Source organism: Thermobia domestica, chromosome 10, assembly GCF_964235325.1.
Source record: "Thermobia domestica chromosome 10, izTheDome1.hap1.1, whole genome shotgun sequence".
Classification (NCBI taxonomy): Eukaryota; Metazoa; Arthropoda; class Insecta; order Zygentoma; family Lepismatidae; genus Thermobia; species Thermobia domestica.
The window spans coordinates 123,117,040-123,144,088 of record NC_137463.1 but is presented as its reverse complement, the minus strand read 5'-3'; the positions used below and the strand labels follow the sequence as shown (position 1 = coordinate 123,144,088).

Below are 27,049 nucleotides of genomic sequence, written 5' to 3'. Positions count from 1 at the left end.
TTTCTTGTCTTCTCATTTGTTTCTGTTCGGTTGCTTCCCATTTTGACAGCCCACCGTGCAGTTTTTTCACTCCTATTCACAACTAAACTCATTCTGTTACTCGTCATGCTATACAGAGGTGTATACTCAGGTGAATACTAGTGAACCCCAGTTCTGGTATCTTTGTTTTGTATTCGTACGTCAGGTGTACGATCACTTTTTGCGTCTACTCTATACACTTTCTACGGAGTTTATTTACTTTCTGACCATTAAACTTGTCTTTGTGGTTCTTTATTGATATATTCATAAAGCTTAGTTTTCATTATTCATATTGTGTGTGTTATTACACTTCTTAAATTTTCTGTTTCTTTTTCGCAGGCATTCTCGTTTCAATAGCATAGGTGTACGAACACTTTCTGCGCTCACTGTATGTACAGTAAATACAAATTTATAATTTTTGACTTTACGAAGTATACAATGTAATTGTTCAATAATTAACATAAGCAGGCATTCATTAATTTATATTAATATAATAATTAATAAAACTAATAAACGGTTGATTGATGACTCAGTGGTAGAGTTTTCATATATGGTATTCTAACCCAGGACATGTGGGTTTTCGATGGCTAATTTTGTGTTCGAAAATTTTCCCGGTGGTAGGCCTACTCTTGGTTCCCTTTCTTATATTTGTTCCATCATCACTCATTAACGAATTTAGTTTATCAAAACTCTACAGCCATATATTCATTCTGTCCGTCAGTGGAACAAACAGTCTCAAGAACTATCTGATGGATTACCAATCAATTTTGGCCATGATGTACAGAGTCAATAGTTAAGAATCGAGTTCCCTGATGAATGTAATATTCAAACCGGAAGCGGTACAAATCAACCATTTCCGGTTTTAACGTTAATCATTATATAGTAAGTATGGTAATAGATAGCGAGAAGCGGTTTCCAGTAATCGACATATATAACATTCATGTAGATAGAATGTTACCCGATTTGTGCATCTGCTGAAAATAATGAGCTTAGGTATTTAGAGAGCATATTCCGCTTTAGAAAATGTGTGCTCGGTAAAGAATATAGAGAATTAAATGAGTCAGGCACAGGAAGGGCGGGGGGGAGTCTGTCACGAAATACTGTGGTTATTTACCAGGGGCTCAACCATTCTAAACTATTTTATTGGCAACATATATTGGTTCGTATAGCCAAGATTTCTAATGGTTGGGGGGGATGATATGAAATACTGTGGTTACACACCAGGGGCTCGATCAATCTAAATATTTTACTGACCACATACGCATATTGATTAGTTTCGACAATGAAATGAGGATATGTTAATAAGTATTTTAATAAGAAGGCATGAAGAAATCTCGAGTAAAAGAATATAAAAGAGTATTGAAAAAGATATAGTCTTCCGAGGTCATTCGAACGGTGTCGAGAATTTTGCGCCTGGGAAATTTGCACCCTACCTCAAGAACAGGGAAAATTGCGCCTGCGATGTACCTCCACCGGGAAGTTTGAGCCCTGCGAAATAAAAGAACCTATTGGAGCTTACGCATTTGCTCGGAAGGCTGTATACAGCATAAACAATCCTCCCCCCACAACCATGCCATTTGTGATTTATTTTCATTGTGGCTATATAAGGGGAGAATAAACTTCAATATAAGCCAAAAGAACACAACGGATCAACGCAATCACTGCTTCTTCCAGAGATGATTTTGGGGGAACACTGGCCTCCCCAGAGTTCTCAGAGTGCCCCCTCGGAGGAGACCAAAATAATACGTCTATAATATAATAATAAATAGAATAGTACCAGCAGTGACCCCCCTCCGGAATACTAAGTGTGCCCCCCGTTACATTTTTTCTGAAAGAACGACTGAACGCAATTGTGTGTTTGAAGTGTAATTCCAGCAAGTAAACACACTGTACGTAGTTTTTTTGATAATATTACTGAACTGATTTTACATTCATTTTACATTTTCTTTTCTATATTTTGTGTCCTGAAAAGCCAAACAACTCGCAAGGATTGTGAACAGAGATATCTGGGTAAAGCCAAACAGCCTTAATTATATATCAGTCATTTATACTTTTATTGTAAATTTTGTAGTATAATGAAAAATTGTATTTGTATGGATTGCCCTTTAGTGAACTAAAATTGTATTTTTTTCATTTGTTCGGAATATTATAACGGATGAAGTAACTCACTGAGACGATGAAAGGCAAGCCTAGTTCAAGTGTGAGTGGAAGTTACTTTACACAATACAAAAATAAGTTGAATTGTAGGGCGCTAACATTCCAGTGCAAATATATATCCGGCGCATTTTTTCCTCTTTTTGGGGTAGGGCGCAAACATCCCAGTGCAAATATATTGCGAACGCATTTTTTCCTATTTTTGTGGTAGGGCCCAAATTTCCGGGGCGCAAAATTCTCTCATTCAAGGAAAATATAATGTCCGTGAAGTTGACAAGCCACTTATGTCAGACTCCAATTTCGACTTTAAACGTCGCTAGTGCTACGTTAGTATTCGATAATGACGCAAATCGTTAGTACTTTACAGATAACGTGTGCTTTTTAAATAATGGATATAAGTCTTCTAACTGCATGCCAATACGCCCACTTCTAACAATCATCTCAAAAATGAGGTTAACCGTTAGAGCAAGAAAGTGCTCATTAGTGCCATCAACATTAACGTTAATGCCTCCATCGTACGGCCCTTTGAGTAATAGTAACACCACGCTCTTTGCTAGTCTCAATGCGTCCCTATATTCTCGCGAACATTCTGACGTACCCAAGTTAGTTACTTTTTTTGAAACTATTGTTTATCTGTTATTGTTTATTGTTTATTGCTAGTCTGCAGAGTAGTCCTTACATTAATATGCCATTGTCCTTGATAATCATTGCGTATTTACAAGCAGTTTGTTATTACTGTTAGAAGATATCAAAAAACAACAGATAAAATCTACTACTTACCGGTTCATATTTTTCTTTTACAGTACATAAACGATTAATAATAATAATAATAATAATAATAATAATAATAATAATAATAATAATAATAATAATAATAATAATACTATTCCAGCTTAAAAGTTATCAACTGCATCACACTGGCAACAAGCGACGCATATTTTAACTTCATAAAAATTCGTTTCTCACGATTTTCTGGAAAACTACGTATGATAACATCTTCATTATGTCAAGTTGTTTATCTCAGTGTGATATATGTCTTACCTCTGGACAATATCACAGTAAAATAAAAATTAAATATTAGGAGTACATCGTACTTTTGGACTACATCTCATTAACCATGGGAAGATTGAGTAGTGTATACTTTAGGATGTAAGTTTCAGATTAACTTGCATCATACATTCTTAGGATTACAAAAAGGAAATTTGTTCGTTTGCATTTGAACAAAATTCTTAGGATTACAAAAAGAAAAAATAATTTTTCTGAATTCCGGATTTTTTCCGAATTCCGGAATTTTTCCGAAATCCGGATATTTTCCGAAATCCGGAATTTTTCCGAATTCCGGAACTTTTCCGAAATCCGGAATTTTTCCGAATTCCGGAATTTTCCGATTTTACTTTCCGGATTCCGGAAAGTAAAAATTCCGGAATTTCCGGAATTGGCCATCCCTAATTTTTATAGCTTCCGAACGACATTCTTTTCCCTCTAACAGCAAGACTATTTATTCTAGGATTATGGTTTGTACCTAATTTTGTCCGTAATGAAGCAGTGTTTTTAATCATAGCACTTGCATATCCCTATCATGTACTCCCATGCGCAAAAAATATTGCGCGTATACTGTAACTCACGATTTTTCGCAATTATTCAATTTTCCTTATGTTTATGGGTAAAATTCAGTTATTAGTATGTGGAGATAATAGAAAGCAATCCATCTAAGGAGATATTTCCAAAAAATATAATAAAATAATAAAAATATAAGCAAAAAACAAAATTATGTTCGGTTTTGTGTATACTGGCAATAATGTTTTCGAGGGATTTTTTGCAGTAGCACAGCACGATTGCAGAGGGAATAACTTTAGTTGAATGAAGGAACTGGAAAGTGGACTAATATATTGCATTTATTGGCTTAAATCTAGGGTGTAAATTGTCTACCAAATATAAATTAGCTTCTGTAACCAAGATGTTATACGGAAGTATAGAAACAAAGAGAAAACTGTTGTCTTAAGTTTGGAAGTGACATGCTCTATAGCCATGAGCATTTATTTGTTAAGAAAAAGACGGACAACAAAAGGTAGTCTGTGTGGTCAAGTGGGTAGAGTGGCGGACTAGTAATTCTTATATTGTTTTGACACCAGATCGAATCCCATGCGATCCCATCCAATTTTTTCTTTAAAAAACATTGTAGAAAGTGTATAATTTTTATGTTAATAAGAACCGAAACAATATAATAATGAAATAACTTTTTGTTTTTTCTGATGACATATTTATTTAGAATTAGTGTATTATTACTAATAGCGATTGTTTTCAGTTTATGGTATGATATGGTTAATCATTCCCTCTCCGTCAGCAGAAGTAACTTCAACTCACTGCGAGTGTCTGTGAGTCAGGAACAGTAAAAAAAAAAAAAAAAAAAAACATGCGCGACCTGCTGCCTTACACACAGCGTGGCGAACACAGTCACAGCGATAGCTCGTTGTCATGAAGAAAAAAAAAGCTGATGTTAAATTACTGTTCTAGTGTTTCAGTGTGTGTGTTTCTTTTTAGAGTATTGACTCTCTCTCTCTCCCCTTTTGTTTCATATCCACAAGTGCAACAAATGCAATCATAAGTCTGTGTAAGGAAATAAAGGATGCTTTCTTTAAACAAAACTAAATTAACAGCTCTATTTGTGAGGAACACGAATGCTTCCAAAAGATGCCATGGGTATTAATTATAATCATACCAAATTATACAGTAGCGTGTAAAACTGATAATAAAATGATGTAACATGCATAAGTTTTTTTTTCTAGCGTGACAACACATTAAACATAACAAATTAAATTTTTGGGATTACAAATTATCACCTTACGTGTCGGTATAGGCCTATTCGTTTTCACAGTCGAGCGACGAAAGAAGAAAGTGTGGTGATAGTTATAAAAACCGAATACCAGATTTCAATGAATTCAAGCTACAATGCTCCTACATATCGAAAAAATTATTTTTCGATGTCTGTCCATCTATTCGTCTCTCGGTTCGTCACGCTTTTACATGCACTCAAATAGAGGCCATACTGTTCAACGTATCTGGACCGAATTCTAGACATAACGTTTTAATAACATACTATCTTTCGAATTTTATATCCTTCGACACCTAAAAGTAAGGGTAATTTACTGAAGGATTAAAATTTAAAATAATTCAATTTTCTCAAGAAAAAAAAGCTGTGACGATTTTATTTACTTTTTATAAATATATATTTTATTAACAAATATCCACCGTATATGAATATTTTTTCTGAGAAAATATATATGGTGTAATTTACTGTATGGTATGCGTTCTTTTTCCACAGTTTTCTCAACCACATTTCATAAATAAACGTATTATTAATAACCTAACAATATGACAACTCGTTCGAAGGAGTAGTTTACTCTTAAGGTGAGCTTTCCCCCGATGGTTTTCCCATTAATGCCTCAGGCAATTTTGTTCATATTTCGTAAAGAAATGTTTCATTAATAAACTAAGATACAGCATAAATCGTTTATTCCGTTAACATACAGAAGAAGTGGTTTTCTCAAGGGTTGAATTTTTTTTTTTTTTTGACAATTTTCTCAGTAATAACTGAGACAAATTTCTTCTAATTTCAGTAAAAATATTGTCTGTAACACTCTTACAATATGCATAACTCGCTTGTTCCGGAAAGAAAAATCCAAAAGAGAGAGTTTACTTTGACAGTGAAATTTTTCCCGACGATTTGCTTAAAAATTATTCGATATACTGTCAAAATTACAGATAGAAGAGTTTACCTTTGGGGGTAAGCTTTTAACGATGACCTTCCTAAAAACAACTCAGGAGAGTTTGTTGTTCATATTTTATAAATACATGTTACATAAATAACCTAGCTATATGGTATAATTCCCTCATCCGGAAAATCTAGAAGTGGTATAATACTTTTGACAGTAAGTTTTACCCTGCGATTTTCTCAAGAACGACTCAGGCGATTGTGTTCGTATTTCATAAATAAATGTTTTATGAAAACACTAACAATATAGCATAGCTTGTTTGTCCTGAAAAGATCCACAAAGGATAATTTATTCTTGGGGTGACTTTTTTCATGATTTTCTCAGAAATTACTCAGACGCTTTTGCTTATAGTTCGCATACAATTATATCCTTAATAATTCTAGTATATGGATCAAGTTATTTCTAACCAAAATATGACCAATGGGTACTTTACTTTTGGGCCTGAAGTTTCTTCTAGCAAAGTTTTCCAAAATATTATTTTATTCGCAATTTCCCAAATAAATGTTTCAATAATAGTTGCAGCCTAACACGAGTCAGTGTAAGAAATTCAACCGAGAAAGTACAGTGCGTTTGCTCCGTACCCTTTCTTAAATGTATTTTTAATGTTATACCTAGTCACAATTTTCCGAACAAAATCGAAACCTCTTTTTAAATGTGCCTTCTTGTGGTCAAATGGTTCAAGTGCATTGGTTCTGGATTTGATTTCCAGTGAGAGCTAGTATATTTTCGTCCAAGAGATGTTACACGTTTCTTTAAAGTGTTTAAATAAGCCTAACCAAGCTAATCAACAAAGAAATAATACAATGTTACGAAATTATCGTAGAAACATTGTTAATATTAGGTAGGTGCGACTGAAATGTCCAAACGATGATTGTCAATTCCAAAGGTAAAAAAGTGAAAAATACAATGCCAGGTTAATCAGTGGCCTCTAGGTAAAGCTATCCTACTAACATAAGAAGTGATTGAGACGCCAAAAAATGTTGTAATCGCTGGGAGACATGTTAGGAGAATACAGAGGTGAGAGAGAGTTTAATACTGCGAATCATGGATAGTCTTCACTTTCGTTTGAGGGCGAATATTGAAGTCCGTAGGCCTACATAGGTTTGCATTGAAATGAACATTCTTTGTTTTCGGCCGGCGGGAGCTCAGGTGGTTCAGATTCCACTTTAATCAGTAGGTCCACGTCTCATATAGCCTCGCTGCTGAAAGAGACGATAAACTCAAAATCACATCACACATCTTTGTTTTCGCCTTTGTTTTAGCCCATAAATGTCTCTGTTCATGAGCTCCTTAGTGGATATGCGGTTAGCGCATGCGCCTTTGGAAGACACGGCTTCGATTCCCGGCGAGAGCTCACGTGGTTTAGAGTCCACGTTAATCAGTAGGCCGAAGTCTCATATAGCTTCGTTGCTGAACGAGACGATAAACTGAAACTCAATGTCTTTGTTCATAAATTTCTTTGTGTATGGTTTTGCATATACGTGACATGGATATTAAATTTTGATTTCTACGCCATATGTATCTAATTACATATACACCTATAAAACGAACACAACAAACTTGGAATATCTACATTGTTTGCGTATGGAAAATCATCACGTTCTGCTGCACAGGAGAGCCGTGTGTATGGAATTCCATACACGTGGCAATCAACCTATTAAGAAATGTATAATAATAATAATAATAATAATAATAATAATAATAATAATAATAATAATAATAATAATAATAATAATAATAATAATAATAATAATAATAATAATAATAATAAACAGAAAACGATACGATCATTTACATAATTTATAAACATAAGTTAACATTTAATAAGCATATAACTGCAATGGAATTAAGTTGTTTCTCTCTCTCCCTTAACGCAACAGCCCTTATTGTGCTAAGGCGTAGAAGAGAACTTGTAGCACTCACGATTTGGGGCGGTGTGCGTTCAGAACATCGGATCCCTTTGTTGTTAGTCCTAGCTTTCTAGACGGATGCAGTTATTCCCGATAGAATATACAAGCAGATAGACTTTTGCATTATCCCTCAATGTGATACTTGTGGTTGCTTAACCGTATACAGACAGCTGTCCATAGAAGAATCGTTGATAATAATAATAATAATAATAATAATAATAATAATAATAATAATAATAATAATAATAATAATAATAATAATAATAATAATAAATAACAGAAACTCGACAAATATTCTTGCAAATAATAGGAAACAGTTTGCGTCACACTGTTCACTTTGCTAGACACACCAGTGTGCCGCGTTATACCAATTGTGCCACACTGGAATATAGGGTATGGCTTTTTAATTTTTTCCAACTATTCCAACTGCTTCAATTGAAATGGGTCTATAACAACAAGAGAGTGAATTTAGTCTTCTTACCCTTCGATTTAGAAATAAGGTTTGCGAGAATTTCATAAAAGAATAATATACTCAGAATTGTATATAGTAGTTTGTTTTATTCGAAATTACATACTTCCTACAACTGTTTTTTGATTGAAATGATTTGAAATGAAACCTTTAAGTTTTACATCCCACGTTATGCCGGCTAGGCTAAAGGAGACAGTGATGATAAGAAATGAATGAAATGGTCGAATGAAGAAAGTGGGACAAAACGGGAGAACCCCGAGAAAACTCACGCACACAGTGTCCAGCACAAGGTTCACTTGGCGCGAGCATAGATCGAACCAAGGACTCCATGCACAAGAGGAGAACGCTCTACCACTGAAACACCGTGGCCTCTGAAATTGCCTAAAGGAGAAAGGGACTACTTTATGAAAACTTGATGACAAACACATTTGTTAAAAAATACATGCTTTTCGTGAAATATTGCTTATAGACATGGGCGGATTAAGGCTTTTGGGGACCTAGAGCCGACTATTTTAAGGGGGCCCTATGTTAAGAATAGTTCCAGTGCATAAATTTTCTTTGCTGCCTTCCACAGCCTCATAGGTTTATGGAACTACCGAGAACTATGCTGTAATATTTGAATGTGCTCCAAGTTTACAATAATTAGTTTAGTTAAATCCATTATTAACAATTAAATAATTGCATTCATTATTAACAGTTAAATGCTGCTGATGGAAAGACTTAAATCTAGCGATACCGCGAGCGTAACGAGCGGAAAATATTAGCATCGGTCTGGAGCCTATAATATAAGTTGATTACTATATTTTACTGTTAAACAGAGGGATTTTAAAGAGCCCTCTGAGCTTGGGGTCCCGAAGCCTGGGCTCCATTGGCTCCGCCCTTAATCCGCTAATGCCTATAGATTATAAATTAAAGGGGACGGGCAGGGTCCGTTCTAAAAATTCCGGCCCGTGCAGACCGCTAGCCCCTGTGTATATGCTATCTTTGGAAATACAGTAGAGTTTCGTTTATCCGACATAAAACAGACAGGCAGAATGCCGGATAATATGGGTGTGTTAAGGAAAGACCTATTAAGAGTCAAACTATGATATAATTTTACATATTACTCATCTAATAATCATGTTTTGCAAGAAACAAATATAATGCATTGACTCAGGGACGTATCCAGCGTGAGGTCCTGGAAGCTGTCCCTTTCCAAACCTCAAACACTTTTTAATAAACCTACTTTTTCCTTTTGAGGTTCTTTTATATCAGATTACTTTGAGTCAGTGTTCAAACTGTGGGCAATGAGTTGTTGTTATAATTCTAACAAGTAACACTTCCCCAGTGTAACACTCCGATTTTGATAAAATTTGGCAGGTAGATACTACACATAAAGTAAACAAATAAGTGCTTTTTTATTTTTTGCGGGAAAACGGTTTTAGGGGGCAAAAGCCCTCACCCAAAATTTTGAAAGTTGACGCCCGAAAGGCAAAAACAAGTGGACCAAAGTGAACGAAATTGTGCACAGATATTGCAGACGTAAAATTAGGGAATACGTATTTTGTATTTTCCTGGAAAAAACGGTTAGGTGGGGCACAGACACCTCCAAACCTTTGATCATGAAATATCAAAAGTGCTAGTAACATGTAAGATGTGTGTAAAGGACATGAAGAATTGCAACGACACTTTGTGTATGAACAATACGCAAAAAATAAACGAATACGGTTTTTGTTTATTTTCTGCGGAAAAACGGTTCTAGGGGGAAGAGCCCCCACCCAAAATTTTGAAAGTTGACACCTGAAAGGTAAGAAAAAGTGAACCGAAGTGAACGAAATTGTTCATAGATATTTTAGACGAAAAATGAGGGAATACGGGTTTCGTATTTTTCTGGAAAAAACGGTTAGGTGGGGCACAGACTCCTCCAAACCTTTGATCATGAAATAACAAAAGTGCTAATAACAGTATGTCAGAAGTGCCCAAATTTACATGAAGAATTGGAACAAAACTTTGTGTTAGGACAATAAGCAAAAAAATAAACAAATACGGCTTTTTTATTTCCTGTGAAAAAAAAACGGTCTTAGGGGGCAAAATGTCCTACCCAGAATTTTGAAATTTGACGCCCGAAAGGGAAGAAGAAATCGACCGAACTGAATGAAATTGTTCACAAATGTAGAGGTAAGATGAGGGAATACGTGTTTCGTATTTTCCTGAAAAGAAAAATACTGTTGAGTGGACCGTGGTGTTGAGTGTCGGAAGGAGTGGACCGAAGCCAATGAAATTGTCTATAGATATTGGATATGATAAATAAAGCCTCTCCTGTTTCACAAGTGTCTCCATCAGATTTATTCAAATTTGGTAGATCAACAACAATCACAAACAGTATAGCGTATTTTATAGTATTTCACGAGGCAACTTTAACCCTTACAATGATTTTCCGCATAAACAAAAACACGTGCCGATTAATTTCCTGTTTGCTGTTGATGTGCCAAAATTGATAGGGACATCTTAAAAACACGAAAGTCCTTATTTTACATACAGTCTATACAATATCTACACACAATTTCATTTGCTTCGGTCCACTCCTTCCTGCACTTTTACGGTAATATTTTTTTTTTTTCGGAGTGGCTCTAGGCTCCAACACTGTTTTTCCGTACAAATTAAAACACATTTCATTTATTGTTTTGCAAATTGTCCCTATACGAAGTTTCGTTGCAATTCTCCATACTTTTAGGAACTTCTGACGTATACTTATTTGCACTTTTGATATTTCGTAATAACCAACTAAAAAGATCCGTGCCCCACTCAACCGTTTTTTTTTTTTTTTTTCAGGAAAATACGAAACACAATTACCTCAATTTACGTCTAGAATATGTGTGCACGATTTCATCCAATTCAGTGCACTTCTTGTTGCCTTTTTGGCCTTAAATTTCAAAATTTTGGGTGGGGAATTCTTCCCTCTAAAACTATTTTTTCGCAGAAAAAATACCGTATTCGTTTGTTTTTTGTGTATTGTCCCTACACAATGTGTCGTTCCAATTCTTCATGTAAATTTGGGCACTTCTGACATACTGTTATTAGCACTTTTGATATTTCACGATCAAAGTTTTGGAGGGGTCTGTGTCCCACCCAAACGTTTTTCTTTTCTTTTTTCCAGGAAAATACAAAACCCGTATTCCCTCATTTTACGTCTACAATATTTGGGCACAATTTCTTTCATTTAGATTCACTTTTTCTTGCCTTTCGGGCATCAACATTCAAAATTTTGGATGGGGGCTTTTACCCCCAAAAGCCATTTTTTCGCCAGAAAATAAAAAAAAACAGGTATTCGTTTAGTTTTTGCGTATCGTATATACACAAAGTGTCGTTGGAATTCTTCGTCCTTTACACACATCTGACATATTGTTACTAGCACTTTTGATATTTCGTGATCAAAGGTTTGGAGGAGTCTGTGCCCCACCTAACCGTTTTTTCCAGGAAAATACAAAACACGTATTCCTTCATTTTACGTCTGCCATATCTGTGCACAATTTCGTTCACTTTGGTCCACTTGTATTTGCCTTTCGGGCGTCAATTTTCAAAATTTTGGGTGGGGGCTTTTGCCCCCTAAAATCGTTTTTCCGCAGAAAAAAAGAAACATGTATTCGTTTATTTTGTGTAGTATCTACCTGCCAAATTTTATCAAAATCGGAGTGTTACTTGTAAGAATATACCGTAATGCCATTGAAACCAGGTGAAATTAAAGCACACTTTTAAATGGGATTATAATTTCGTTTCCGTTTTGTTTATAACATTACTGTATTAGAACGCTACACTCATAGCCATTTGCTATTTTTTTATGTGATATACGTAGCAGACAGTTTTCCTTACATGTCTCTAGAAAATATTTTTTGATTTCGTTTGTGTTACAATGCAGTTTGACCGGTTCATAAATGAAAAGTAAGAAACGTTTAAGAGAAATACAGAACTGTCTCATTATTATTATTATTATTATTATTATTATTATTATTATTATTATTATTATTATTATTATTATTATTATTGATATTTTTGAAACATTAGAATTACATGCTTACGAGAATTCGTGTTGGGCCCCCTCCGAAAAGAAAAGCAGGATACGTGCCTGCACTGAATGATAAACGTATGAGTCATGGTATAGACGGGCGTGCTAGGCGATCGAGTCCGGAGCATCGAAAACAGACCACAACTTGCAGTTCTTCTTGCCAATTGATGCTGCTTTTTACCTGCTATGATATGTCGGATAATAATGTGGAATAAACGAAGGTCGAGACCATGGCGTATTGGTGTTTCATGCACCTAAACCTGTAAAATATTTGTGCCGAAAACATCTTTCACTCACTAGCTAAATTTGTGGGTATGATCGCACATCTTCCCTTATAAAGTATAGTCTTATAAAGAATATATATAGCATGCTAAAAACCTAAAGACCAAATTCAATAATTTTCTATAGTTTTCTTTTTTAACAACGGGAAACTTGTTTAATTCATCACGATTAATCACTTTTGATACTAAGATGTCTGTTTCTGTCTATATATATTTTTCATACTTTATTGGAGACAATTTTTTTTTTTCATGAAAAGAGGTTGATAAAAGAAGCTATACAACAGCATACACCAATTCTATATAAATACGTCATCAGAAAAAACAAAAAAGTTATTTCATTATTATATTGTTTCGGTTCTTATTAACATAAAAATTATACACTTTCTACAATGTTTTTTAAAGAAAAAATTGGATGGGATCGCATGGGATTCGATCTGGTGTCAAAACAATATAAGAATTACTAGTTCGCCACTCTACCCACTTGACCACACAGACTACCTTTTGTTGCCTGTCTTTTTCTTAACAAATAAATGCTCATGGCTATAGAGCATGTCACTTCCAAACTTAAGACAACAGTTTTCTCTTTGTTTCTATACTTCCGTATAACATCTTGGTTACAGAAGCTAATTTATATTTGGTAGACAATTTACACCCTAGATTTAAGCCAATAAATGCAATATATTAGTCCACTTTCCAGTTCCTTCATTCAACTAAAGTTATTCCCTCTGCAATCGTGCTGTGCTACTGCAAAAAATCCCTCGAAAACATTATTGCCAGTATACACAAAACCGAACATAATTTTGTTTTTTGCTTATATTTTTATTATTTTATTATATTTTTTGGAAATATCTCCTTAGATGGATTGCTTTCTATTATCTCCACATACTAATAACTGAATTTTACCCATAAACATAAGGAAAATGGAATAATTGCGAAAAATCGTGAGTTACAGTATACGCGCAATATTTTTTGCGCATGGGAGTACCTGAGGGGAGGAATTCCCGCCAAAAATGTATAAAGAAGTAGCCGGGAAGTTCAAATTTTCAAAAATGCCCTTTTTCGGAACTTTATCTTCTCAGGTACATGACAGCGCAACGGTAGTGGTACCATTGGAAATGTTGCATAATTACGAACAAAATGAGGTACGAACCATGATTCTATGATAAATAGGGATGACACTGTAGCTACTTTACTAAACATATTGACTAAAAATGTGTAATAGGGGAAAAATTCATTTTTAAAAAAAGAATCTCTATGTACCCTGCGATCATGGTTCGTACCTCGTTTTGTTCGGACTGATGCTCTTTTTAATCTGGACAGTCCGCAGCAAAAAACCTGCAATATGAGCAGTAAGTTTATTGTGAAACTACGCCTACCAGCGCAAGGAATCAACATAACGTGTGGCACGAATCACGCCAGGAGAAACCTCGGCGTCCTCCCCTGCACATTTCTTTTGGAGCAAAAGACTTCATCGTATCACAATAAACTATCATGCCCATGTTGCACGTTTATTGCTGCGGACTGTACCACTCACATGTCCCAATCATGTACATGAAAGGAGGAATTCCCGAAAAAGGAAAAAACTCCTGCAAAAATCCCTTTTCCACTTTGGGCGAGATATTCCCGCTTCTCGTACATAATAGGAAAATTTTAGTGGTAGTTGGAAACATTCCTTTATTACAAACACAACGAGGTACGGACCATGATCCTAGGATAAATAGCGATGTATCAGGATTTAAAAAAAAAAAAATAAATAAAAACAAGAGCTCTAAAATTTACCCTTCTCTTTTTATTTCGTCCATGTTTGTGACGTCACTGCCCCAAGGCGCCACACGTGTGACTACACAATACCCATGAAACATTTTTTGATGCTCCGCTTGAATCAATGCAAAAAAAAAAAAAAAAAAAAAAAAGTGTGAAAAACTTTACTAGAGATTTATAAAGTAAATTCCGAAGGTCAACGCCATGGTACAGATCTGTACCAAAAGTCCCCAAAGGATTAAAAAGATTTAGATACGGAAATTTATTTTAAATCGACCACATCGTTTATAATAGACAGTTGTCAAATTGATTTATTAGAATATAGAGAGTCGTGTTTAAAATAATCTATCTGAAGGGACTGACTTCATCGAGGGAGTCGAGGGAGTAAATATATTCACTCGAGGGAGTAAAAATATTCGCTCTAGGGAGTCGAGGGAGTAAAAATTTTTACTCGAGGGAGTACAAATATTCACTCGAGGGAGTCGAGGAAGTAAAAATATTCACTTGAGGGAGTAAAAATATACACCCGAGGGAGTCGAGGGAGTAAAAATATTCACTCGAGGGAGTAAAAATATTCACTCGAGGGATTATTCACTTTACTCCCTCGACTCCCTCGAGTTAATATTTTTACTCCCTCGACTCCCTCGAGTGAATATTTTTACTCCCTCGAGTGAATATTTTTACTCCCTCGACTCCCTCGAGTGAATATTTTTACTTCCTCAACTCCCTCGAGTGAAAATTTTTACTCCCTAGACTCCCTAGATTGAATATTTTTACTCCCTCGAGTGAATATTTTTACTCCCTGGAGTGAAAATATTTACTCTCTCGATTCCCTCTAGTAATTATTTTTACTCCCTCGACTCCCTCGAGTCCCTCGACTCCCTGGAGTCCCTTGACTCACTCGAGTCCCTCGATGAAGTCAGTCCCTATCTGAATGTTTTTTTTTTTTTACTTCACACATTTATTTTTGTAAGGTATAAACTTCCTATCAGCTGTTTCTACTTCTATATATATATATATATATATATATATATAAAACTGCACACTTCAAGTTATAGTAACATATCAACATGCACACTTATAGTAAGTTGACGTTTATCTTTCATTGTAAAAGAAAAATACAATCTTTTGGAACAACAATACGAAAAATCTCGGCATAAAAACAATAAAAAATGATATCTAGATAAACTTTAACAATGGTTTCTCTCCCTGTTTTATTTGTACACAAAAATCAATGTTTTCATTATAATACACAATAAGAAAATCTAGGAATCAATACATATAAAACCATTATACAAAATAACTTCGTTGTACATTTCTAATAGCCTGGGATACACACTTAAGATGCATAATATTACTGACCAAAACTGCCTGCGTTCAGAGAGAGAGAGAGAGAATTAAACTTGAGCACTAAAAAATTAGGTATAAAAATTTCCACACTAATAATAAATACATATCCTATATATACTTTTGTGTTACACACCCAAATAAAAAAACAGGTTTTAAGCGTACAAATATCCTTGTTTTTAACGATGTTCAGTTTAAGCATTCTCAATGGTTTAAAATAAATATTGTTCTACGAAAAACTCAATACTTTTGTTGCCAAAAGCATTTGAGTAACACACTCACGAAGTTCACTTTCCATATTCTGCATCTGAACTTTCGATTCTTCAGACCCTTTATCTGTGATGAGCCAGAAGAGGTCAGGATAAAACTAGAAAAGAAATAGAACAAGTTTATTGATACACAGTATACAACGGACTTGTACAAATTTCCTGGCTGAAATAATGTTGTAAGTTATATCTATTTTAAACAAGAAATGTATCAGTCTATTTATGATTTAAGTCTCAAAAAGCAGATTATGATACACCTTTGCTTTACTAATTTTCAATCGGCAGTAGAACCAATTTAGAAGGGAAAGAGACCTCGCTAATATGCCGAGAATTCCTCCGAAGATTGTAATCCATGATTTTTCGAAGTTCATTTTTTAAGTTATGTTTCTTTTTATGCTACGATATATATAGCATAGTGTGTGTGTGTGTGCATAGTGTGTGTGTGTGTGCCAAGGAGTGATTTGTGCGATGAAAATAATATGTATGACTTTTTTTTTTTTTTTTTTTTTTTTTTTTTTTTACTGTTTATGCCAACCTTTACATTGTCTCATTTAGTTTAAGGTAGGGTGATATGAAACAATTCACTTTTGGTTTCTTGCTTGTACAATAAATATCAATTTGAGACTCTACGATTTTGTTATCCAAGTATTTTTTACGCGCCTCATTCCGATGTAGAAATTTCAGTACTACACGTTAATACCTTGTGAACTTTCTTTATGGTTGAACAAGAACGTTATAGCAATAAACGGCATGCAATACTTTAGTGTTGAGATTAACTCTTATACTAGACAAATAACACACGCATCAATAATAGTTATAGCTTTAAGATTTATTTTTCATTAAATTTTGAAAACTGAATGTAAATTATCTTTGTTTTAAATTAAAGGTATCTGTACCATTTTCTGAGTTACTACATTAAAACAATTAAATCAATTTTAATTATGCACTTAAACTTCTTTTCCCAGCACTAATGAAATTGAGTAGTTGTTATGCCTCATTTTACAAAATTCAAGTGCTAGTGCTTGACACTTGAGAGTTGAGGTTGACTCGATAGAAAACGAATTTCGTAAACATATTTTGAACTTACGAAGGTTTAGCATGCATTATATTATTAGGAGACAAATACATATTTGCAATCAACACACTTCTATATTGTTAAAGTCATTTTCATAGGCTTATTCAAGTTATAAACAGTAAACAATCAATTAATGTGATAAATAAGCTAACAGCGTCAATATACAACGTATATGGGCTAATTAAAAAAAAAAAAAAACATTTCGTAATTATAAAACTTTATGAAACTAAAACATTAAAATTGTGTTGTACATTTTTCCCTCACAAAATGTTTCAATTTTTATTTCATATGGTTTCCTATGAATTGTCTAGTAACCGGAAATTTATCACGGAAATATATCGTAAATTTAGCTCGATGAAATTAGGTAACTGCGAATATGTTGGAAACGAATTATCCCAGATAGATGGTTGCCAAAAAGTGTTGGAAAGACCTTAATTCAGCAATGAATCAACAATTGTTGATAATGGTATATATGCATTTCAAATATAATAACCCACACCTATCTGAGCATTCTAGATTAAGAAATAAACGCTTTTATCTTGTTATGAGAAATCATATGTTTAATCCTGTAGTTGTAAGCATTTCTAAAAACAGATAATTTAACTAAAATTTACTGTTCCTGGGTATAACTGGATAAAATTTACTGTTATGTCTGGGTATAATAAACGGTTCTCAGAACTCGAAATATTTTAACAACCTGTTCTACCGAAACGGTGCAAATCGTTTGAATAGCACCATTGATTACAAAGAACAAAATTGCAAACGTTAGAGTCTTTACCTTGTAACACTCCTAAATTTTAGAAAGAATAAAGAAAAGACATAATTTTGATAAGAATACACTAAAAAATTAACTCAAACATCTAAAAATTTCAACCTATAAACCTTTATAAACACTTTGTCAACATTACAGGTTTGATCTTAAGATCCATCCGAAAATTAGGAGGGATGCAAGAAGCACATAAGTGTTTGCCTGTCGAAAATTTGGTATGGTTACGTACATGCAGCATAAGTGTCATACAACAATGGGCTCTAAATTATTTTTTTCCTTTCTAAAATAGAACGTTGGTGAAAATTTTTGAATTGACTCAAAAGTGAATATTAAATTTTTGTCATTTTATTTAACATATCAATTCAATTCAGTTGACTTTATTCATTTCTGCGTAAAATGACATCCTTCTTCCTAGATCCATCAAACATCTCCCATTGCCCTTTGACAATTTCAATAATTGCAAACCAAAGTAAGCTTTTGTTGGTCTCGACAAGCGTCTAGAGCATGGGATCAAATACACTTTCGAGGAATAGTTGCATCACGGTGCACAATGTTAGCTACGAACCAGAGCCGGCTAGGGATTTCGGCGCCCGGGCGAAGTAGAATTCGGCGCCCCCCTCCAACACTCACCGCACCAAGCTTTTGTTTCTTTTGCGTATAAGAGAAGCAGCATTTGTTGTTATGCCGTGTCGATTTTTTTTATCAAGCTGCTTGAAGAGACCATTCCAACAGGCGAAAACGATCACTATGTATTCATTTACAAATAAGAGCTGTTTTCAAGGAGCTTATTTTGGACCTTTTGTTAAAGTTGACAAAACTACGTTTGGTTGTTATACAGATCCATTTGAAGATCAGCTATGGATATTTACAGTACAACTATTTGTAACGTTTCATACTATCGATAAGAAATAAAAGTTCAATATATTAGAAACTATATGCTTTTAAAATGTTCGAAATTTGTGACAGCATTAATTTCCAGTAATAATTGTAAACTTTTGTTTTTTTAATTCTGTATGACCACTCAAACAGCATTTTAATTTCCATTCTTTTAATATCAGCAATTAAGTGGGTTGAATTTGTTAATGATAGCTTTCCTTTTATTACTCCTTAGGGTCGGTGGTGTGATATTATTGTTTTAAATGTACATACTTCAACAGTAGGAAACGATGACGATATAATGAAGAAGTATCACGGGTATTCGACCAAGTCCCGCGATATCATATGAAAATTCGATTAGAAGATTTCAGTGCGAAGGTGGTGCGACAGGATAATTTTAAACCGATTGTAGGAAAAGAAAGTTTACATGAGGAAAGTAATGACAACGGCGTTAGTTTCGTGAACTTTGGAACATCCAAAAACCTTATGTGAAGAGTACAGAATTCTCACATAGTGACGTCCATAAATACACAAGGACCTCGCCACATGGAAGAATACAATCAAATTGAATATGTTTCAGTAGAAATAAGAAGACAATCTAGCATAATCGATGTTCACTCGTTCAGAGAACCCGCCTGTGACACAGGTCACTAGCTGATACCAGCGATGACAAGGGAGAGAGGCTATCGTTGAATAAAGAGAATATTCAACATCTGAAAACGGAGAATTTTAGTTTAAGGAAATTAGAGAAGAACCAGGCGAGAGAGGAATAAAAGATCGAAGTGTGATAGATTCTCGTTTTTAGAAGGTTTTGAGAGCACTAACGTTCAGGATACTTGGGTTCAAATTTCGGATACCATTAACATTTCAGCAAGAGAAAAATTGGGGTATGCGGAAATATGGAGGAACAAATCATGGTTCAACGAGGAACGCACCAAACTAATGGAGAAGGCAAAATAGGCGAAACTGCGTTGGCTACAAAATACGTACGATATAGACCTTAACTACACTAAATTTCGTTGACATTAGATGGGAAACTTCCGAAATATTTAGACGAGAGAAACGAGATTTTTTGGAACCTTAAATTAATGAAATTGTAGATAATAGTAAAAGAAAAAAATCGAGACATGTTCAAGGGCATCAACGAATTTAAGAAAGGATATCAACTTCGCGCGTATATGTTAAAGAGAGACGACGGAACAATTCTTATTGATACAGATAGCATCTTTAATTGATTTGACAATTTGCTTAACACAAAGCTAAAAGCTAATGTTCGTGGGGAAAGGGAGATGTACAGCAGAACTATAAACTTCGGAGCCTAGCCGAACAGAAGTAGAAATTGCTATAAAGAAATTAAAGAAACACAAATCTCCGGGTGTAGACGAAATTCTGTCTGAGTTAATTTTAGCTAGAGGGGAAAATTGTGGACCAAGATACACAAACTCATTCTCTTTATCTGGAACAAGGAGAAATTATGACAAGAATGGAAAAAATGAATCATTGTTCCAATTCACAAGAAAAGCGATAAAACTGATTGTAATAATTATCAAGGCATTTATTTTGTGACAACTTCCTATAAAATCCTCTCTATAAATAATAAAACATTCTATTAGCAAGATTGATCTCATACCCTGATAAAATTATTGGAGATTATCAATGCGGATTTAGAAGAAATCGATCAAGTATGGACAAGGTATTTACCATTCGACAAATACTCGAAAAGAAATGGGAATTCAGTAATTCTGTACATCAATTATTTATTAATTTAAGAAAGGCTTATGATTCTATTAGGAAATAAATATTATACAACATCCTTGCAGAATTTGGAATACCGAAAAACCTAGTTACATTAATTAAGATGTGTTTAAACGAATCCCAAAGTAAAGTCCGAGTAGGAAAATTCTTTTCCACGAGTCTCCTCGTCGAAAATGGCCTGAAACAAGGAGATGCGTTTTCGACATTATTATTATTAAACTTCATTCTGGATTACGCTATAAGGAAAATTAAAGATAGACACCAGGACCTAGAGCTGAATGGTATTCACCAGGTCATGCGTGCGCTGATGATATAAATCTGATAGGAGGTGATAGAACTATATAAAGAAATGCAGAGACATTATTAAATGTTTGCAGGTTTAGAAGTAAATGCAGAAATAACTATATATATGGAAGTTCGCTGTAATCGTAATACTGCAAATTATGGATGCTTCAAAGTATCAAATAATGTTTTCGATAAAGTAGATACTTTCAAGTATCTAAGATCAATATTAGTAGACCAAAATGATATGGACCAAGACATTAAATGTCGTCTGAATGGGCGGCGATTAGGAGGGGCAAAGGGGGGCAGTTTCCCCCGCACTTTTTTGAAGTAACCCATTAATGTATATAATTAGTTTCATTTGGAAATGTAAAGTTTTTGTATGTATTACTGGTTCATTGAAAAAATGGTACCATATAATATTTGCCGTTGCGTGAGTACGTATTGGTTGTCTTCCCGTGGAGTAAAGGAAACTACAGGATTTGCATTTTAATTGCCACAGAAAATAACCCAAAAATCAACCTATTGAAGCACAAGAATTCCAGCACACTTTCACTTCTTACAAGGGCTCGATATGTTACGCGTTTGAAACTAATTGAGAGAACATTTCGAAAAAAAATACAAGTTATTCTTTAATTGCACCAAAAAATAGATCCTAAAATTTCATTTCTTCTTTCTAAAGTAACGAATATTGATTAAAAAGAGCGTAATAAGAAACAACTTCTACCTTTTCCATTGTTTTGTAGTGTAATATACGAGTGAAGTGGTGTGTTTAGGGGTGTACGAGTGTATATACAATTGAATTTAGTGAATTCAACATAATTCTAGGTTTTAGGATTATTTTGTATAACTGGAGTATGGAGTGATCCTAAGTATTGTGTTTTGGTGTGTTCCAAGAAAGTGAAAACTGCACCTAATGGCAACGAACTGTTTCGGGAAGTTGCAAAAGCAAATATTTCTTTAAATGTCGTAGTATATGGTTGTAGTATTTACTGTCTTCCATTTTCTAAGAGTAATAACATATATTTAATAACATATCTGGAATGAAAATTGTAAGTTGTTTATTAATTCGAAGTTTCAATATAACTTCTACAAAACAAGCCTCATTATTCATTACTATGATTAATATTATTCTTTCTATTTATTTGTTTTGCACATTTGTTGTTAAATAATCTGATCACACAATTTTCCAGACAGAATTTTAAGGTGTTCATGAGCAAGAAATCAAATCTCTTCTTACCTTTCGTTGTTTAAGAGTACAAAGGGCTAGTAATATGTTGCTCTTGGCAATTTACTTAATAAAATATGAAATACGATATACGATATTTTAACTGAAAAAGATAGTATTCTATTAGTTATACAACCTTTCGTCAAAGTGTTAGAAACAACCACGAAAACTAACAGTTATAAACAAATATTCAGATCATGTCTTGCACTCCTACTTTTAACGTCTAACCGCCGCCACCGCGTCTGAAAGCAGGGAATTCATGTTATTTTTCAGTTCAAAATCTTTTATCGTCGCGAATTCTGTGAGGAATTTGAAGCTCAAAATATATAAATCGGTAATCATGCCTGTTTTTCTGTATTGTTGCGAATCATAGTTGCTTCCTTTGCGGGAAGAACGCAAACTGAAAGTATTTGACAATAAAATCCTGAGACGAATATTCGGACTCAAGAGGAACGGGAATGGGGTATGGCGGAAATTTCATAACGAGGGACTGTCTAATTGTTAGAATCATCAAAGATAGGATGCTAAGGTGTTCAGGTCATGTAGCAAAAAATGAAAGAAAGTAGGAACGCTGTCAAAGTTTTGACTAGAAATCCAATCGGAAGTGGCCCCGCGTAGCGTAATCGCTAACGCTCTCGCCTTCGGTGCGAGCGCTCCCGGGTTCGATTCCCGTTGGGGCCACTCGGTCGAAAAAGTGTAAAAAGTTTTTTCAGGCCAGCCACCCTGAATGAAGTTTTTCTTGGATTTTCTTCATTCACACCAGGCAAATGCCGGGGTGGTACCTAACTTATCGGTCAGGCCGCTTCCCTTTTCCCGGATTGTGTGCTCGCCGAGGGACGCCATCCCTCAAAAACGTGAAGGGCTAAATGAACTTAGATGCCGAAAGCCCAGAAATCTAAAATCCTATCCTATCCAATCGGATAACGTCCATTAGGAAGATCTAGACGCAGATGGGAGAACAATATTAAGATGGTTCTCGCATAAATAGGAATACAAAGTAGAAACTGGATTCAGTTGGGTAAGGGCAGAAGTCACTGAAGAGGTTTTATGAACGTGGCTCTGAACCTCCGGGTTCTATAGGTCATAAAGTTAGTTCTTTTTGTAAAAAAAATACTTTGAGAAATATAACGAAAATTAAGAAAGTTTATATTTTCTCTGTACGTAGATAGATAAAACAAAGCACAACTGATACGTATGCAGAGAAAACATATCCTGGCGATACAACTAATTGATGGAGAAATGATCACGATTAATTAATTCAAATTGGAAGCATATCATATGTCAATGGAATAGAGAAAAAATCACTAATAGTGATTAGTCTTTGAAAAAGACGAAATTTGTTGGGTTAAGTTCTGACTCTTTTAGCCCCTACCCTATGGTTTTGAATAGGTTATTATTCCTCTTGTTTACCTTCATTTTTAACAATTCCGCGCTAACAGCAGTTTGCATGTGTCTCTTCACTCTTCATATTTTTCATGCCTTCAATCTCACCGTAGTGATTAATTCGATTGGGTAGAAAAGCGTGATTAACTAAACAAAGTCATCGTTACAACGCCAAACACGTATTTCAGACTTTGACCGTTTCCGATTTTGAACGCTCCTCCGTACACTACAAGTCATTACTCGACACCTCGCATATCACACCGTCATTAACAAATCGTATATAATAACTTTCTTTAAGTAATAAGTAAAAACTTGTTATGACTCTTATTGAAAACTTTGGGTTGCAAGCGAAGCGAGAAAGAAAAGTTTTAATAAATGTATTTCTTTGAAATCCGACAACAATACTGATTTAATAGGGCCCCAATTCTTTTACGGCACGCCGCGTCTTTTACTCTTTTGCGACATATTTTATTTCTTCTTGCTCGTTCTGCGTCCCCTTGCGTCCCCGCTCGCCCACCCCCTAACTATGGCTCTGCTGCGAACTTAAATAAATTGTACAGTTTCATTTATTTTTTGAGGTGGTAAGTTGAGATCAAACTCTGAATAAAATGTAGACTTTCATTGTACAATATTATCATACAAAGTTTCTAAAATAATAATGTTCAAATTTATAAAAGAAGGAACATAACACGAAACAGAATAAAAGATTGCAGTTTCGATTATACATTATCTTGTATTTTTTTTTTTTTTTTTTCAATTAATAAACCCAAGTTCTTTCCGCTAGGTGTTTTTGTTTTACAGTATCATTTCTGGATGTTAATGAAATAAAACCTAAGTAGAAAAGACAAAAGTGACATTGTATTACTTCCAAATTTTAGGAGCGGCATTTAAAGAGAGATTAAATCCTCTTTAAAACTGACGAATATATACAATTTTAGCCAATAAGTGTCAAGATATTCCTCCATGTGTTCATGTTTGGAAAAGTACAGGACCACAGAAAAGGTTTATATTTTTTTCTATTTAATGGGAACACCTGAAAAATGAATACCTCGGTGCAAGAATAGGACAGCTCCAACTGTATATTTTGTGCAGGATTGAACACAAAGGGTAAAAATTCAAATTATTTCATTTTACCCTCCAAACGTTTTTGCAAAGGGAGATGCTATTATACGGGTAAAACCTTTCTTTACAAAGAGTTGGAAGGCTTAAATACAAATATTGATTTTTAAAAACACTGTTTCTTTCAATTTTGAACCAAATGTACGATTAGAGTTGTCCCTTTTCTGCACCGAGGTGTTGAAATATGCAACTTACCAGATTCATATCGCGTCGGACCATGTTTCGCCCTCAGCAAATGGAATAATAGAGGTTGTGAATGATAAGAAGTGGAATATTAAAGCCATCTCGAGTACAATGCATAACTTAATTCCATAAGAGAGAATGGAGGTGGTAATCTGTGCCGGATTCCTGTCACCAAAACGAATCATAGATGTGCAATTCTGTTATGGTCTGGAGATTTGGTGGGACAGAGGAAGTGTTCAACTTCAGTCGGATGTTTCTCAAATCATGCCACATGTTGTAAATAGTTGTATTATTGTCTCAGAATAAGCCATCATTTCCCGGAAACATCTCAATAACAGGATGTACATGGTGTCCTAAAATTGCGACATAATCACGAGCAGTGACGCGGTCAGTAAGCGTCAGCACAGCAGGAGCGTCATTCCAGATTTTGTTTGGGGGGGGGTAAAACCCCTTGATATAAGTAAAATTTCGCGTATTTCACTGATTTACTACTATTTTATTGATAAAATCTATAAAAATCTCAAACTCAGGGGGGCAATTGTCCTTCCCTGCCCCCCGCTAAATGACGCCCCTGCAGCACAGGTGCTGAAAATCAGAATATTGAAGCGTACAGCATCATGGACCTGCCGCTATGTTTCACGATTCGGTAAAGATACTGTGCATCATACGCTTCTTTGGACGTCTACCACACACAAACACGACCCGAGTTAGAAATAAGGTAAACCATGGTTCATCTAGACATGTCACATGTTTGGAATCCATAGCGGTCCAAGTTGAACTTTCGCAGCTAAAGCATTATCGTCCATTATCAACAGTTTCGACTGCAACTAGACCTTGTATGTCCATGTCATGTGCGGACTGTGATTCTTGACATAGTCTATGGGAAGTACAGCTTTAGTTCCTCCGTCACTCGCATCACAGTCTTACAACGGTTCTGAGTGATCATTTAATATTCGACGGCACCTGTCATTAAGAATTTTTTGTGCCCACTGTTTTTCTTCGCCAATGTGATTTTGCCGTGAGTTTTGTAGGCCGTCTTGGCCACTATCCTTCGCGACACACCCAGCACGGTATGACACCACATTCGCCACGCTCGTATCACATAACTAAACGTTAACAATTTTCCGTCTTTGAAAATCTCAGAGATTGTCTATTTTACACTATCACCACCTATTCAGTTCACTGCACACCTTCGTTCTACTGCTCCTCATGTAATATAGAGTTTGTCCTAACAAAGCACAACCAACCGCCTGGTGCTGCAGGCGTTACCTAACTATTATCACATCAGGCATCTCAGTAGTTACAGCTCCAGAGGTTTCCATTAAATTGTATAGTGGCGGACATAAATCTTTGACCAGGTAATGGCGACTGCTTTGGAACCAAATACGGATTATGAGAATTAAATCTCTCATATCTTTAGTTTGATGTGGAGAAGAAATAAAGTTATGAACTAATTTTTTAAAAACAACTCAAGTTATTAATATAAACTATGCCAAAGAAAATTGACTTATATTATTATAAAAATATATACGAAAGACGTTTCGAAACGAAGAAAAATAAGTAGAACTTTCTAAGCGGAGGCAAAGAAACCTAATGTAAACACACTAAAGATGAATCATTTACCGCGTGGTGATTATGGTTCAGTGGTCAAGGCGCTCGGCCCGTAATCTGAGAGGCTCTGGATCGAATGCACGGAGGGCAAGTATTTGTTTTACTTGAAAATTTCTGGTGGCGATTGATCGGCGATGATTCACGTTTTATTATTTTCAGACATTTGAATATTGGGATGTTTCAATATTTGAACTATCAAATGTTCAAGAATGATAATAGTAATAATAATAATAAACTAATAATAATAATAATAATAATAATAAATATAATAATAATAATAATAATAATCTCGTAGAAGACTAAGGGTTAGGGGCTTAATATCGCTCAGGTCATATTATTCCAGCAGAAACGTGACATTTGGCAAGAATATTTTGGTTTTGTTTAGTGTTGCTCACAAGAAGAAGAATTTCCCATCTTGTTTCTAAAACAAAACAAAATCGAGACGAGAATTGACATTTTACATTCGAGACGGGGCAAGGCTAACTCAAATTATCGTCTCGCTTTGGAAATGCGAATCCAGACGAGACGGAAAGTATCGTAAGCATTTCTTGTGTTATCTGCATATTCTAAAATTTAGTTTATTATATACCTTACTCTTCAATAATACTCAATTATTTCTATTATTTTCCTTAAAACGTACAGTAGAATAGTTTCTACATGAACCTTTAGTGGAACACTCGTTTAAAATTTGGGTAGTTATAGAGGTGTGTCCTCAATGTTTGTACCCCTCCCGGAAATCCGGATTTT

At 34.8% G+C, this 27,049-nt stretch overlaps 1 protein-coding gene across 2 annotated transcripts in view; it reads right to left on the bottom strand.

The window, feature by feature from the left end:
- Window positions 1–15,481: 15,481 nt before the first annotated feature.
- The window catches only part of LOC145662694 (dynein axonemal intermediate chain 7-like), a 450,989-nt gene continuing 439,421 nt past the window's right edge, over window positions 15,482–27,049 (bottom strand). For both annotated transcript variants that reach the window (XM_081728534.1, XM_081728535.1), the window contains one exon: window positions 15,482–16,122. In XM_081728534.1, coding sequence (XP_081584660.1) covers window positions 15,985–16,122 — 138 coding nt within the window. In that variant the 3' untranslated portion in view covers window positions 15,482–15,984. The remainder of the gene's footprint in view (window positions 16,123–27,049) is intronic.